The following is a 16,766-nucleotide window of genomic DNA, read 5'->3' on the forward strand; positions in this document are numbered from 1 at the left end:
GCTATTAGTATTACGCTGTTAGCAAGTCCACAAAGCCATGTCAAATTTGATTTTCAACATTTGACTTATCCATTATGATTCGAACACTGACCTGCGCATTCAGGAAACATGACATAACTGTAAAAACCATGGCGTGTTCATGCCCTACCCTTTAAGGGTAATATCACTATAGTTGGTTATGACTCAATCTAAGAAAGCAAAGTTACTATTAATATAGAACACCATGATGAATTAGCATTTGTGTGACGATTTTGACTTTGGTAATGACCCAGTAAAATCCAAACATGTGAAATAAAAATGTGCAAAATCCGTCTGTTACAAAACAAATGCTATCAACAAAAATTTATGTAAAAACTGTGAATCTCCAAAGATTGTCTGATGGGTGGTCTGCAGTCACGTGGTCGTTGTTCTCGTTGTGTTCTCGTGTGAGACCAAGAGTCGCAAAATGAAATCCCATGTCGCTTTCTTGACTGCTGCATCAGGGTATTTTAAAAAATCTTGGCAAGGCTGAATAACTTAACAATGATGCCCTCTGGTTATAAAAACACAGCAAATGTGAAAACTCACACCATGTGTGTTGTCGCATTCTAGGTTTCCGAAAATTTTCAACATCTACAAAATAGGTTGTTAAAATGACACAAATCTCTGCCAAAACAGCCCCTTGGCGATTCTTTAATATCATGATGTTAATTTTGAGTCTCTTTCGGGCGTCAGTACGCAAAAACGAGGTGGCGACTTTAACACCCCAGTCTTTGCAGGACTACAACCGTCCAAGAACTGATTCGAAAACTTGCTTATTGAACCGACCGTTCAACGACTAGTATTCTCACTTTGTGCATTCCAAAATTCGCACACGTGTGAAAATTAATCCCCCAGCGGGATTTACGAGTTCATTTTAATAATTGACAATCGCTGAAACGTTTTCAATTAGACTGGCTAGACCTACTACGAATAAGATTTATTCACGTCTTTCAGGTTTAATCAATTTTCAAACTTCCTTCTAATGATATATAGCAGCTGTTACAACTACTTTTGAATGTCGAACTAAAAATCAAATAAGATGTTTTTCAATCAAATTGTTCAGCAGAATGCTTGCACTATCGTAGTGATAATTTATACTATCTTTAATAAACAAAAATCAACAACTTCGATCCTTTGCTCCTCTTATTTTCTATAAATAGATATGGTTTTATTTGTACTTGTTTGTCCATCTAAAGAAGGTCCTGTTAAGATCGAAAGCCAATGTCATCTACCCTACTCATTATATAATGTATTTATTGTTTACCTATTGAAAACTGGTGAAATTTTCTTCTGACATATTCATCGTTTACTCATGCGTAAATAACTGACAACGTAGTATATTTACTGTGATAAGTTGTCATTAAACGTTCAGGTTTGCCGCATTATTTGCCATTTTAATAGCTAGAATTTTCTCAAGGAGACTTTCCAGAGTAGACAGATTGAGGGCGTCCTTTAGGTGATCGTCGCTGCGGTCTGCAGACGCCCCAGTAACGCCCTGTAGAGAGGTTACATGCTTCGATTGATGGATGACAGATTCACGTCGGCCTGACATAAGACGCGAGATCAACCCTGCTGCGGTCTGATGATCATCAAGTTCTGGTGAGGTTTGGGGGTCCATCTCGGGGTCCGATGGGCTACCTGGTTCCAACCCAATGAAGCGTTTCACGGGAGTGTCATTGCTATCACCTCGCACCTCTTCAATGGTACTAACTGGAGCCTTGGCGGGTAGGTCTTCATCTGAGGTCGAGTACCTCATACCTCGTCGTGGAGAGCCTCGTAGGAGGTTTCTGATCAAAGCCTCAACCGAGCCTCCCTCTGAGATAGGTTTAACCGGTATCATATCATCATCACGAAGGTCGACTTGTCCTTGTTGTGTACGTTTACGCAGGGGGTTGCTTATCATAGCCTCAGCAGACCCTCCCGAAGCTTTTTGAGAAGCCTCAGCAGACCCTCCCGAAGCTTTTTGAGAAACCTCACCATCATCTTGAAAGTTGACTGGGCCTTGCATATGTTCTTGCAAGAGGTCGCTGATCATCTCATCAACTGAGCCTCCGTATGAAACAATAGGTACCTCATCATCATCATCATCATCATCATCACGAAGGTCGACTTGACCTCGCAGTGTATGTTCCCGCAGGAGGTTACTAACTATAGCCTCAGCAGATCCTCCTGAATCTTTAACACTCGACCCCGGTTTCAACTGTTGGGTGCCGAAAGGAATCGGATCTCTCGAGTCCAGAAAGACGAGGCGTTGACCTCTCCGATCGGAGTGAGAGGTTGTGATAAACCTCTTGTTACGGACGAGAGGTACGGTACCTGCACCTCTCCGTGAGGCTGAGAGCCTCATGGTGGCATGGGCGACATCGGGTAGAGGCCAGGCTGAGGTGGCGTGAACAATCAGGCCGAGCAAGAGCAAGATAACAACCCTCATGGTGGTGCCGGGTTTAATCTGTGAAGAGATTTCCAACACTTTAAATAGAAATGCAGAAACACATGATCTCAACTTCAATTTTTACATGTTGTTTTCATCAAAATATTGTTTAAAATGATCGGGTATTTTTTACAAAACATAAACGTCCACAGATTTACATTCAACTTATACGGTTAAGTGATATAAAGGCCTAGTAGAAAGCTTCCCTAAAATATCACAGTGAGTAGGGATTCATGTTGTGGCCGAACATTTACGATCTCAAAATAACTTGATGCGCCGAAAAACAAGACGTGTTTTTCATCAAAATACCCATATATTATGACAAGACTTTAGCTTAATTGTTTGTCCTCGTCTTATTCAGATCAAGCAAGTGAAAACAGTTCTCTTATTGTATGCAATGGATCAATTTGTCAAAAACAAAAAATGTACAACCAACTATGGGACAATCAAAACACTCACCAATTTGTAGCACAAATTTCGAGAAACGGAAAGAACACTTCGTGGTTTAAACTTCAAGGAAAGTGTGAAGAGGACTGGAAATTTGTTTCTTCATTTTGATCGGTTACATTTTAGCCGACGTAGTCAATTTGACCAATCAAAATCTGTACAACTGTTGTCTATGGATATTTACAATAATTACAATTTGAGTTTTAATTACAAACGGCCAGGTTCTGATTGTTTCAACTACAAGACAATAAACGGTAGCAGCTGTGTTTATAAGATCTATTGTTTGTGTTAGGGTTAGGGTTAGGGTTAGGGTTAGGGTTTGTTTGTGATGACGTTGGATGCCATGATAATTCAGATAGTACACAAGCTGCATGGCTTGAACTATCTTCCTACCACAGTACAATGGAGTAATCATACTTTGTCATGGTCAAACAAAACAGCTACTACGTAGCCTTGATGCAAGGCTGTTGGCGTAGAGTGCCCGGCCCGGTGTGCGGCACGATTCGGCAACAACTACATGCAGTACGAAGTCGTGAGTACGGTCGTGTCTTTCAACCTCGTACGCGTGGCGCAAACAACAGAAAGTACTCAATGTAATGTACATCGTACATATAATGATACAAGTACATACGTGTACATACGTTGTACACGTATTATATGCACGCTTCGTGTTATGCATGGAGGGCGCTGGCGGAATTCAGTGGGGACTCTGATTATGCCGGTCGCGGCTGGCTGGACCGCCTTGATCAAGGCTACTTATAACGTCATGCTATCGTCACTCAAAAGGAAACCGGCTTGGGAAAAGGTTCTAGAAAACAAAACACTCAGAAAATATTAGTTTTGTCAATTTAAAATATCGTTTATTTAAATTTATGTCAAGAGTTAACAAAATATATCGATTTAGCAATGTATGGGAAATGGCAACCATGTTTTGTTTTTGTTTTACTTCCAGCCAATTCAAAGACGTGAGATGTCCATGCATAATAAAACCAGAATAATACACAATTTAAAGGGTCTATGTACTTTTTGTAGGACAAAGAAACCACAGTGTCCATAGATTTACTTTAAACTTAACACTTTGAAGTAAACATGATTTGTTAAGGGGCAGACAAAAATATTAGACAGCAGAAAAGGTACAATTAATAATACTTGATGGCTTGTTCTTATTCCAAATAATTAGTTTGTTTTAATTTTTTAATTAATATAATTATTCGCGCATACAAGCAGTACATGTCCAGCAGTAGCGCAGTTAGGCAGTTTCGCATTCCATATTAATTGTTCAAACATTAATTTCATTCGAGCATGCAAAATGAATATTAATTTTACACTTACTGTTAATTAATTTAAAGGCACTGTACACGTTTGGTAATTGTCAAATACCCGTGTTCTCACCTGGTGTATCCCATCATAAGCATAGAATAACAAGCCTTTGAAAAATTGGGCTCAGTCGGTCATTGAAGTTGCGAGAAATTATGAAAGAAAAAAACACCCTTATTGGACGAATTTGTGTGCTTTCAGATAGGAATATTATTTCAGTGAGAAACTACCTCTTTCTCAAAAACTACGTTACTTCAGAGGGAGTCGTTTCCCTAAATGTTTTGTATTATCAACAGCTCTACAAAGCTCGTTACCAAGTCAGTTTTTAAGTTAATATTTGTTTTGAGTAACTACCAAACGTGTACCTTCCTTTCAACAACAATGCTTTTGAGCTATTCTTTCATTTTAATTCAAAACTCAAATTCCAGATTTGTGCAGCATACCAATAATTATAAAAACATCTTTGGTGCTGAGAATCTTAAATCTCTTTTCTGGTTCAATGGCAAGTTTCTCTTTTATTATTTTTTTTTTTAATCAGAGAGCATTACTCCACTCGCAGCTCATCTCGACAGTTTCGTGCTCACCGTAGCCGATAAAAATGCTAAGATGTAAGCGTATTTTCACAGGTTAGCAAAGAAATAAGGCAGCCATATAGGGCTCACGGTTACCAGCGCTACAAATAAAATCGTACAGCAACCACAAAAGCGGCCGACAGAGGGCGCTATTCACATTTTTGAAACCTAGTTCTAATCATACCTGGAGTTAGGATCAGGCGAAGCCGTAATAGTACAGTGTTGCCGAAATGTTACATTTTCAAAGTTACAACCACCTTCATAAAGATTGGGGAGATTAAAATACACTTGTGTTTCTTCTAAAATGGCATATTATTTATTTACACTGCATGCTGCATGCACTTTTTAGTTGAATTCTACACAATCTCCTTCAGGTGAATGTACAATAGTTGTTTTCATCATGGAGCCGCCATCTTGGTCTATCCCCCACCTCCTCTTTAAGTACTCAAATCCAATCTAACCGAAGCGGAAGTAAAGGGGGTAGTCTGGTTCCCTTTTTAAAAGTTTAATGATACTAACTCATTAATGGCAGTGTAGACAGGGAACGCGACAGAGATGGTTTCATGGTGAAGCTTTGTAGCATGGTGGCTAGTCTGCCCTTTGGCCGCACGGATAAGGACGGGTGTTGGCTTTATGTATACACTGTTGGCTTAATTTAAATGTGAGTCTCTAGAACCACGAAGGCCATGTGAAATGATGAGAGGTCAAAGGTGAATATGCACGTGGCCTCAACAGCAGATCTCTGGTGTAATTCGCGAGCCTCGAAGTTTGACGTCAGATGTTCTGGGTATAGTGGCTTTCGTAAACGTATTTATTTCGAAGGGGGCGCTGTTTAGATTATCGTTGAGGGCTGTTAGGAGCTCTTTAAAATACACATCACGAACTGATATGCCAACTATTACTCTAATTGGATAGTGGCATTCTTTAAAGTCTCCGACGAGTGACAACTTGTTAAAATCGGTTTCATTATATATTTTTTAGAACTGCATAAACGGTACACATGGATAACACACATAGACGGGAAGGAAAGTCAACTCGACCTCGGCCGGCATTTCTGGTTGCCACACAGCCACATTGGCTGGCAGAACCGTAAGGCAACTCAATGTGGAACAATACACTTCACTTACTATAGGATGTGTAGTTATGTAAGGTTCCGAGTCCAACATCATTTTGACAAGAATTGTTTTGTTTTCGAAAAAACGTTATCAACATTGAACAAATTGTCAAACTATAGTTTAAAATCAGCTTTGGTGGGTTAAGATTGTACAAAATATGCGTGTTGTTTCTTGTAGTAAACCATAAGTGGAATGCATGTTTGTAGTAACATATTATTACGTCACTACTTCATCGTGGGGGTTTTTCGGATACGATTTGAGTTGCTGACGTTATGTTGTTGGAAAGCGATCCGAAGACACAACAAATAATTACATTCCAAAACGCTAACAATCACCGATTTGAGTTTATTTTGCGCAATATTGAAGAAAAATAAAATAGAATTAAAATAAAATAAAATAAAATAATTACAATAGATGTCCCGCTAAGGAGAGTTTGAAGAGGTACCGGCTGATAAGGAAAACAAGACATCGCTTGGAGTGCATCCACTCAAATTTTGTCTTGAAAAATCATTGGTAAATGAAAACAAACTTTATCCTCCAATCGCCAGCACAGTCACAAACAAACAATTTGGTGAGATTTTTTGTTAGTAGTCCACACTGAGTTCCACCAAGTGTAGACCATTGAAGTATTTTACAGTGTGTTTTGGAGATGAAATGCTTCTCTTTCGTAGTGCTGTAAACAAAAATAAGGTAGGAGAGAAAACAAAACAATTTCGTAGTTAATTACTTTTATCGTTTCCAAAAGATTTAAAGAAAAGTACACGATTAATAACAACAATAATGTATTTCATTTATATTGCCCTCTCTCCAGGGCCAGCCTGTTTCAGGGCGCATAAAAGTAAAATACTACCACAAGAAAACTACAAAGGAAAAGTTCACCAGTTAAAATAAGCAAAATATAACTCAAATTCACATTGACAAAAAAGGTGCATGCACACAATACTATAAAGTCATGTGTAGTGACATCAGACTTTGCTATTAAGCAATTTCGATTGACTAAAAGAAACAAAAACCTACTCTTGGCTCTTTGTGAAATTAGCACCACAACAAGTCATGGAGGACAGGATTTATAACTAGACTAGTCCCCTTACCCTTTGAGTTTGAATGAGTCAGGCGGTATACGGGCAAATCGTGGCAGAGGATATCGGTTCCCGCACCGAAATGAGCGATGTCGGAAATTGGCGGTCCGTCGACGTGCATCGTCTCGCGAATTACATCGAAATCAAGCGAGAAATCACCCTTCTGAAAACGTATAACAAATAACAGTTTATTATCCTGCTAATTCGCAATGTTAATGTCAATCTAAACGATAATGCGTAGGCCTATCACTAAATATTTATAAAATCAAATTGACAACACAAAATATAAATAAACACACATATTGTATTCTGGAGAGCTTGTATACAGTTACACATTAACATATACATCATAACACTTCTGGATTAGGCCTATGAATAATTAGGCAATAATTCTAATTTAAGATTAGAAGTAAAGTTCAAAGAAAGTTCATAGCAATAAATAACACCACAATGTATATAATTATTTCAAAATATCCAATAGGCCTAAAATAAATTGGAATCTCTATAAAATATTGATGTCATTTGAATCCAACCTGAAACAAACAAGAACACTGTTATTGCATAAAAGTCGGCATAAAATTATGCCTCAATACAATTGCACAGAAATGAGAATTATAACCATTGCAAATAATCAAATTCAAGTTGTCAGATAAAACAATAAAAATTATTCATAGAAAATCACACACACAATAAATGGTACAACATAAGCACAGCACAAAATATGATTTCAAATAATGCAAAAATACAAATAATGCAAAAGATTCAAAGATGAGGAAATGCATCAAATTTCACAAACAACATAACAACATCATTTGAAATTGATCTCTTGTGAATATTGAAGAGATTCAAGGAAAAAACTTGAAGAGATTGAAGGAAAGATATTGAAGGAGAAAAACAAGTAAAATGTAACAAACATAAAATGTTTGACAAATTTGTGAAGTTAAACAGGAAATCAATAATGTCAAAACACTGTAGTTTTCCTCTAAAGACAATTGTCCTTAGTACAATGCATTTTCAAAGGGGAAACTCAAAATGATATTAGAACATTTCAAGGGGCAAACAGTTAATAAAGAGGGGCAATATGACAGTGAATATAGTGGCGAGGGGCAATGAATAGGGTCAAAGAGGTCATGACTAGACCAAGGGGCAACAAGACAAATGCCTCCCATTGCATTTGTAAGGAACCATGCCTTCACAATTACAAATTACAATCATCATCAACAAAAATAACAGTAGTAAACAGCTGCAGCAATAAAAATCATCTATAAATAATAGACAATTTGTGGGTACAAGCAAGTGTACATCTCTTTTATGGGAGTGCTGGCTCTGAGAAGAGCCGGTGTGGTATCGACGTTTCGAACAGTACACCCTGCTCGTCTTCAGGAGACCGAACCAGCTCTGTTTAAGGGCCACCATTTTCACCAAAAGAGGTTTACACATGGTAACGGCAAGTTATAGTCTCTTTATCCACAACCATTCAAAGCTTCAAACAGTGCTTAGCATGTTATGTGTTTATATATCACGACAAGGAAAAATAAGAGAAGAGAAGAACAACATTATAAGTTTGAGAAACTTACAATATATCTGACAAAAGCTTCAAGCAGCGTCTTAGGCTGGACTACCTGCGATCTGTTAAGCTTCATTATGAAACATACCTCCTCAGCTCGATCAAGATACACCGTTACCTCCTAGAAATAGAAAAGAAAGTAAATAAATGTATTAATGAACAAAACTGATGATGTGTTGTGCAAAAATAACAAAAAGTTCATCCACATAAAAAAGGTGCCAATAAATTAAGAGAGCCAAAAACATTTCAGAAAAAAAGTAAACATTTATTAAGCGGGCTTAGAACCAAATTAACTGTAAGTGCATACTTTGATGTCACTACATGAGAGGTTGTTGCACATTCCAGTATTAAAGTCTGATTTTCATTCCGGGGATTTTGTTTTTACATAAACAGCGCCCTCAATGTTGAGGTCTGGGTAAACTGTTGACAGCAACCGCCAGAATAATAATTAATACCTTCAGCTCACCTTAGTTCTTTTTACATTAAACATGTTTTTTCTTTTGTTGTAGCCCCATACTAAGAGTGATTTCTACCCTTGTTTGGGGCGAACTTGCGTCTAAAAAATAATATAAAAAGAGCAAATCAATCCACCGGACACCATACAAATAGATCTCCCAAAATGGCGTGTCTGTCGTTTACCCAGTAAGAACACTCTCCTCTAATACATGCGTTGATGAAGGAGATACCAAGTGACGTCATAAGGTTTAGCATGCTGGTTAATCAATAACACGATACAGCTGTCATGGCCATAAACTTGATGTTCTCTCTCGATATTAAAACCAAGTGCAAAGCCTCAAATCTTCTATTACATGCACTTGCAATTGATCAAAGCGGGCGGTTTAAAGAGGCAGTCCAGAAAGAGAATTCACAACCGACACCAGCTTTACCTTTAAGGACATTTCCAATTACCTCATAGTAGCCACTATCAATATTTGACCGTTTGTCAAGTCTATCGTGAATCCTCCAAATCATTATTGTCACTCAGCAATCGAGCGGTTCAGAATAGGCTCTTAGATTTGGCTCTTTTGGAGATGGGGGACCATGGTCGCACTTGCAAATATTTGATTTTAAAAGAGCCGCGGTTTACTTTTAAAAGAGTTGTCAAGAAAAGACTGCCAGACCCAACATGTAATCCGATCACCCAAGACGCTTACATACATAAGCCTCGGATATGCTGAGCAGTTGTTGAGTACTTTGGGCGTTTTTGGCATTGATTTGCTTCGGTGTTGATGCTTATGTTCATGTTTTTTTTATAATCGGTAGTCAAAAATGTTGTTTACGGCTCGATGTCCATGTTGAGTCATTGATATTAGTGAGGGCTGTTACAACCGCTGCCACTTTTGTTGTTGATGTTGATGTTACTGTCGATGTTGTTGATGTTGTTGATGTTGTTGATATTGTTGTAGCGATTTTGTTGTTGATGTCGTTGATGATGTTGTTGTTGATGTTGTTGCTGATGGTGTTGTTGATGCGTTTGATGTTGATGTAGTTGTTGCTGCTTCTGTTGTTGCCCGTGTTCTTTGTGTTGATGTTGTTTTTCACTGCTGGTGTGGTTCTTACTGCTGTTGATGTTATTGTTGTTGTTTTGTCGTTGTTGTTGTTGTTGTTGCTGCTGCTGCTGTTGTTTTTGACCTATCGCTTCAAGTTTTGCAACAGTCTTTATTTATGCTTTTCTTCTGAGATACTTGGTTCAAGCTTGTAACCTAATTGATGCGTGTGCGCAGTGCCAAAAACATCTCAAAGTTAAACCTGACAAACAACATTGTACAACCACGACATCCAAAAGCCGAATCGCTGTCTTTCTACCGCATGTAATCTTGCTGCAGGCGTGACTTGTAATAGAGACTACCGCTTAAACAGACCCGGCCTTTGTGTCCGAATCCAAACGCAATACACTGAGTGCTCGCCTAATTGACTAAAACCCAAAGTATTTTCACTTTGAAAGCAGCACCTTTTATAAATGATTGATGTTTTTGAGTTAAATCTCCCCATTATAAAGGAGTTGCGGATGTCGCATAAGCATGCAGACTTGTCTAGTGAGTGCAATGGATGTACATCAGGGTACTATAGTCCAAGAAAATGCCATGTAATATAAAAGGAGGAAAATCACTCAGACGATATTTGAAGGATATCAGCGTCTGCTCTGTGTATCCCCCTTCGACTTAGGATATGTTAATGAAAGAGATTGCCACTAGCCTTCTTATATTATAAGAAACATATTATAAATACTGTGTATGAAATGTTTTTTTATGACTCTCTTTCTTGTTACTGTGTACAAAATTATATGTATAATTTGTATTGTACTTGATTAGTTTTAATGTACCTTTTTGAATGGTACAAAGGAAAACAAATGCCATGTGTTCTCACTACTATAGCTTCAATGGTCAAGCCACCATGACAAAGATCTTCCGCCCAAAGAACCATTATACTAATATGATTGTTCACAGGATTTGAGGCGTTGCATGGTGAGGTATCAATGTATATATTTGGTTTGCGGAAACACCATGTGTGTATCTACTTGCCAGGTAGAGTTTGTTCTTAGAGAACTGTCTTGCTTTATTCTACTACCGCGGAGTAGATGTTCGGGGGTTCGGGAGACTTCTCAGTTCTGAATATAACTGTCCTGCTTTTTAACTATTACCCGGGTGGAAGGTATAGAAAATAGGCTGGGACTACTACTTTAGCTTATTAGGATCGTGATTAAATTGTACTGCCGCAGAGTCAGTTCTTTAAATTGGTCTCAACGTTTCGACTAGCTTGCTCTACTCATCGTCAACAAATATCATTGTCAACAACCAAACAGCCAGCGACTCTTGAAATAACAGACTAAAAATCACCGTAAGTGTGAGATCTGTTATATCTGGTAGACGTTGCAAACAATTTTCAAAAGTGCATAGACTGTACTTCAAAGGCCAATCCATCATGACAACGGTCTTTCGCCCAAAGAACCATATAACAATAGCATTGTTAACTTCCTAACAGACAGTAACTCATAAAATAACAAACTAAAAAATCACTGAAAAGGTTTAGTGTGTACCCTGGCATATTTGGTTCATGTAGGTGTTTCCTACAATTTCCAACAGTTTTTCAAAGACTATAGCTTCAAAGGCCTATAGCCACCATGACAAATAGCCACATAACAATAGGCAGGACAGTTCTCCTAAGAACTGAGAATGTCTTCCGAATTCCGAAAAGTCTACTCCGTGGTAGTATAATATAAAAGCAAGACAATTCTCTAAAGGACATAATCTACCTATGCAAGTAGATCACACATGGTGTTACCGCAAACCAATAGACCTTTATCACTCCAACTTGGTCATGTTCCTCGTATCGAATAACAATAATGACTTATAACAATCGTTTGCAAATAGGAACCAGACTATTTCATTCTTCCAGCCTCGATTTGGAAACATTGATATCACCGGGAGAAATTCAAGATGGTTGCACCATAATAAATGTCTATGTACCCCACAACGCAAAGCCTCGACTCCTGCATAACAATTAGCATTGTTAACAACTAAACAGACAGTAAAACAAAAGACATAACAGCTTTTGTTCATCCGGTGGAGCTCGGGCAAGAAGATTGCTTCTTCCTTTCAGCTCAGCGTGACTCACTCCTCTTTAAGATGAGGAAAAGAACATGAAAAATCAGAAGGAAAAAAAATGAGTGTTTAGGGAAGTGACACCAACGTTGACTTCATTCATGACGGAAGTCTGTTTTACTTCAGCTTCTACCGCAGCAACACTTGTACAGTCAAAGCTTCACTCGAAATGTAACTGCAGTCGCCGAGTTATGAAATCCACATTTCCTCTTTAAAGGCACTGGGCACTATAGGTAATTGTCAAAGACTAGTCTTCACAGTTGGTGCATCTCAACATATGCATAAAATAACAAACCTGTGGAAATTTGAGCTCAATCGGTCGTCGATGTTGCGAGATAATAATGAAAGAAAAAAAACACTCATGTCACACTAAGTTGTGTGCTTTGGGGTTTCGAAAGGTCAAATTTGAGACGTTTTTTTGCTTGACAAGGTTTATGATCTGGATGATTACCATAAAGACATCAAAATACAGCAACAATCCGTTCGATAAAATGGCAAAATTGTTTTCCGTTTTTCTGACTTGTTGCTTGTTATGTTTTGTGTGCGTTTATGGTTGTGTTTTTTTTCTGTGTTTTTTTCTCCTTTTTCAGTAAAGACTATACATTAAGAGATGATTGACAAACCAAACAGCCATCTGTGTTCAATTACATTAAAGCCAGTGGACACTATTGGTAATTGTCGAAGACCATGCTTCTCACTTGCTGTATCTCAACATATATGCAGAAAATAAGAAACCTGTGAAAATTTGAGCTTGATTGGTCGTCGGAGTTGCGAGAAAACTATGAAAGAACAAAATACCCTTGTCACACGAAGTTGTGTGCTTTCAGCAGATGCTTGACTTCGAGACCTCAAATTCTAAACTTGAGGTCTCGAAATCAAATTCGTGAAAAATTACTTCTTTCTCGAAAACTACCCCACTTCAGAGGGAGCCGTTTCTCACAATGTTTTATACTACCAACCTCTCCCCATTACTCGTTACCAAGTAAGGTTTTATGCTAATAATTATTTTGACTAATTACCAATAGTGTCCACTGCCTTTAAAGAAATCAAAGTATACACCACTATTAAAAAAAAATTATGCTCGGATCAAACGTCAAATTGTTTCTAACTATTTCGAAATTTTGCTCGTTCTATTTTGTGTTTGTTTGTACTTGTTTTGTCTTTTTAGTTTTTTTTTAAGTAAAGAGTACCTTTAGAAAGAGAAACAAACAAAACAGCCATCACATTTTGTCTAATTACATCAAAGGCATCAAATTATACACCATTATGCTTGGATCAAAGTGTCAAATTTGTTTTTCGCTTTTTTATTTTCGGCTTGTTTTGTTGTATAAATGTTTGTGGTTGTGTTTTGCTTTTCCTTTTTCAGTAAAGAGTACCTTAAGAGTAAATTATTAAACCAAACAAGCATCACATTTTGTTCCGAGTCAGAACCTTATAGCCTGGAGCCATCTATCCATCCATGAACAACTCGCATGTTATTTCAGTGGAAAAGCGCCGTCGAATATGGTTTATGAAACCTGAAGGCGCAATGACCGAGAGTCCGTCCATGAAATGACATTAAGCCATGGGAGACTGAATATTATTTATTGCATTTCTCTAGTTTCAGGAAATATATCGCTAATATGTCCAAACTCCAATCATTCAATATCAATTTTGTTTTAAAGGCACTGGACACTATTGGTAAGTACTCAGAATAATTGTTAGTATAACAAATTACTTGGTTAATTGAGCAATAAAGACCTGTTGACAGTATAAAACAATGTGCGAAACGGCTCCCTCTGAAGTAACGTAGTTTTTGAGAAGTATATAATTTCTCACTCAAATATCAACATAACTTTAGGTCTGAGTTTCATGCAGCCTTTAATATGGCATCTGAAAGCACACAAATTGTGCAACAAAGTGTTTTTCTTTTTTTCTTTCATTATTCTCTTGCAACTTCGATGACCAATTGAGCTCAAATGTTCACAGGTTTGTAATTGTATGCATTATGTTGAGATACACCAACTGAGAAGACTGGTCTTTGACAATTGCCAATATGGTGTCTTTAAAGACACTTGACACCATAGCAAGTGTCAAAGACCATGCAGTCTTCTCACTTGGTGTATCTCAACATATGCATAAATTACTGGTCTTTGACACCTTTGTTGAACACATTGTGTGTGCGCTCGCGGATGGCATACTAAAAGGCTTCAGGCCTGCAGTCTTTTAATATTTCAGTGAGACATTACCTCTTTCTCAAAAACTGTGTTATGTCAGAGGGAGCCGTTTCTCACAATGTTGTATATTATTATCTACCCTCCAATTCTCGTCACCAAGTAAGTTTTTATGGTTGAATTATTTTCGGTATTTTCACATAGTGTCAAGTGCCTTAAGAGAGTGTCCAGTGCGACTCACAGGCCTGTATGCTTCGTTTTTGAAATGGGCAATTGCACAAGGCCTCTTTTCTCTTTGTTTAGGGCAACCTATGAGGACATTTCTACTGGGGCATTATACGGGCACCAAGGCAATGAACACGGGCAGCTCTATTTCATAGAGCTGCTAAGCACACAAATTTGCTTAGCATGAAATTTCTTCCTTGACAAAAAAAAACAACGGTATTACCAACCAAATTTTAATTTGTTGCATATTTCTTGTTACTGGTATTCAGCTGTTGTTTGCTTATCCTAAAAATCACGTGGAAATTTGTTTGGTCATCCTGTTTTTATCCATGCAGACATTTCATGCTAAGCAAATATGTTGGGCTTAGCAGCTTTATGAAATTGGGCCCAGGTCTGGACTCAATTATTTGGTTTCTTACATTATAGAAATCGTAGAGCACCGTTGCTGGGTGGTTCTCGTTGATCTGTGGTACATCAAACGTCTCTATCCTAGTCTCCTCATCAGCCGTCATTACTTCGAATACTTTCTGCTGTTCCTCTGCAAATATCGGGTACTCGCACTCGCCGGCTGCGTAGCTTACCTATTGGGTGGAAACAAACTTGAAATGAGACTACGTTAAATACCAACAAACTATGTTGGGACCTTAAAGTTCTGTTGGGTTAAACATTTGGATTGAAAGTGTTGGGGTCAACTCTTTAGTTTTTAGAGTGTAGCAGAGCCTTTATCGAAGGCTAATAATGACAACACAACAAACATGAACAGGTAACTAAGTGTAAAATAAGCAGTTAAGTGGAAATACATGGATAGCGAGAGAGAGAGAGAGTCAGAGAAATCATGTTTTTCCAGTTGACTTCTTATGATACACTTAGTTACCTGTTCATGTTTGTTGTGTTGTCATTTAGCCATCGAGAAAGACTCTGCTAGGGTTGAAACGTCAGGCCATTCAACTATATTTACTTGCATCATGCCAAAATTATTACATTTTACCTTCAGCGAATATGCACAGCAAAGAATTGCATTAAAGACACTGGACACAATTAATAATTGTCAAAGACCAGTCTTCTCACTTGGTGTATCTCATGATATGCATTAAATAACGAACCTGTGAACATTTGAGCTCGATTGGTCGTCAAAGTTGGGAGATAATAATGAACGAAAAAACACCCTTGTCACACGAAGTTGTGTGCGTTTAGATGGTTGATTTTGAGACCTCAAATTCTAAATCCGAGGTCTCGAAATCAAATTCGCGGTAAATAAGTTCTTTCTCGAAAACTATGTCACTTCAAAGGAAGCCGTTTCTCACAATGTTTTATACTATCAACCTCTCCCCATTACTCGTCACCAAGTAAGGTTTTATGCTAGTAACTAGTTTAAGTAATTACCAATAGTGTCCACTGCCTTTAAAGACACAAGCTTTCTGGAAATTACAAGCTCAACGAAACACATAAATAGACTCTGGGTCGAAACGTCTGGCCATTAACTATGATGCTTGCATCACACCAATGCATTGTACCTATAGCGAGATTGTGCAGCAGTGAGAATTACATTAGAGACAGAAGCTTTCGGGAAATTACAAGCTCAACGAAACACATGTTACCGTGATGTTTTCAAGTAGATGAAAAACACGCGCGAATCCATCTAAGTTAGTTACTATTGATTTATAGCGTAGCAGACTGCAAAGTAATACGATTGACTACAACGTTATCGTCCAAAACGGTGCTCCAATCTTCCCCCTTCAGCCTTTGTAATTTCTACAGCTGTATGATTTGGGAATGGTAAAAAAAAAACAAGATAAAGTAACAAAGTAACAAATGGGAACATCGGTGGTCCGTTTTGGCACTTAGTTTGGTGAGAGGGGGGGGGGGGGTAGCTAGAGAGAATCACGGGGTAGGGGGTCAGGTCCCCTAGCAGAACTTCCTGACGCGAGGGGGGACAGGAAATTAGTTGACAGGGGCAAATCTCTCAGATCCTTGATGTTAATGAAATCAAGACTGAGCTGGCACCCTGCCAATTTTAACTTACTACTACTACTACTACGCTACTGCCTAACTACAAATTATAAATGAAAAAAAAAAAAAAAAAAAAAAAAAAAAAAAACGAGTGCAAGGGGACGCCCTGCGCATGGGCACCAATCTCTTACAGGGCTCATTTCCTGATTGGTTAGTCGCCCCCGAGAGCGCACCTGTTGCTTAATGTCAAAGGTCACGTCTTAATTGGCCGGGACGCAACGGGATTG

General features: G+C 38.2%; 1 protein-coding gene across 1 annotated transcript in view; it reads right to left on the reverse strand.

The window, feature by feature from the left end:
- Window positions 1–5,531: 5,531 nt before the first annotated feature.
- LOC117298499 (integral membrane protein 2B-like) overlaps window positions 5,532–16,766 on the reverse strand; it is a 29,978-nt gene continuing 18,743 nt past the window's right edge. Inside the window, exons 3-6 of the mRNA XM_033781786.1 lie at window positions 14,949–15,110; window positions 8,560–8,670; window positions 6,995–7,145; window positions 5,532–6,576 (exon numbers count right to left, since the gene is read on the reverse strand). Of these exons, the coding sequence (XP_033637677.1) occupies window positions 6,488–6,576; window positions 6,995–7,145; window positions 8,560–8,670; window positions 14,949–15,110 (513 nt within the window). The 3' untranslated portion in view covers window positions 5,532–6,487. The remainder of the gene's footprint in view (window positions 6,577–6,994; window positions 7,146–8,559; window positions 8,671–14,948; window positions 15,111–16,766) is intronic.

The sequence above is a fragment of the Asterias rubens genome, chromosome 13, assembly GCF_902459465.1.
Source record: "Asterias rubens chromosome 13, eAstRub1.3, whole genome shotgun sequence".
Classification (NCBI taxonomy): domain Eukaryota; kingdom Metazoa; phylum Echinodermata; class Asteroidea; order Forcipulatida; family Asteriidae; genus Asterias; species Asterias rubens.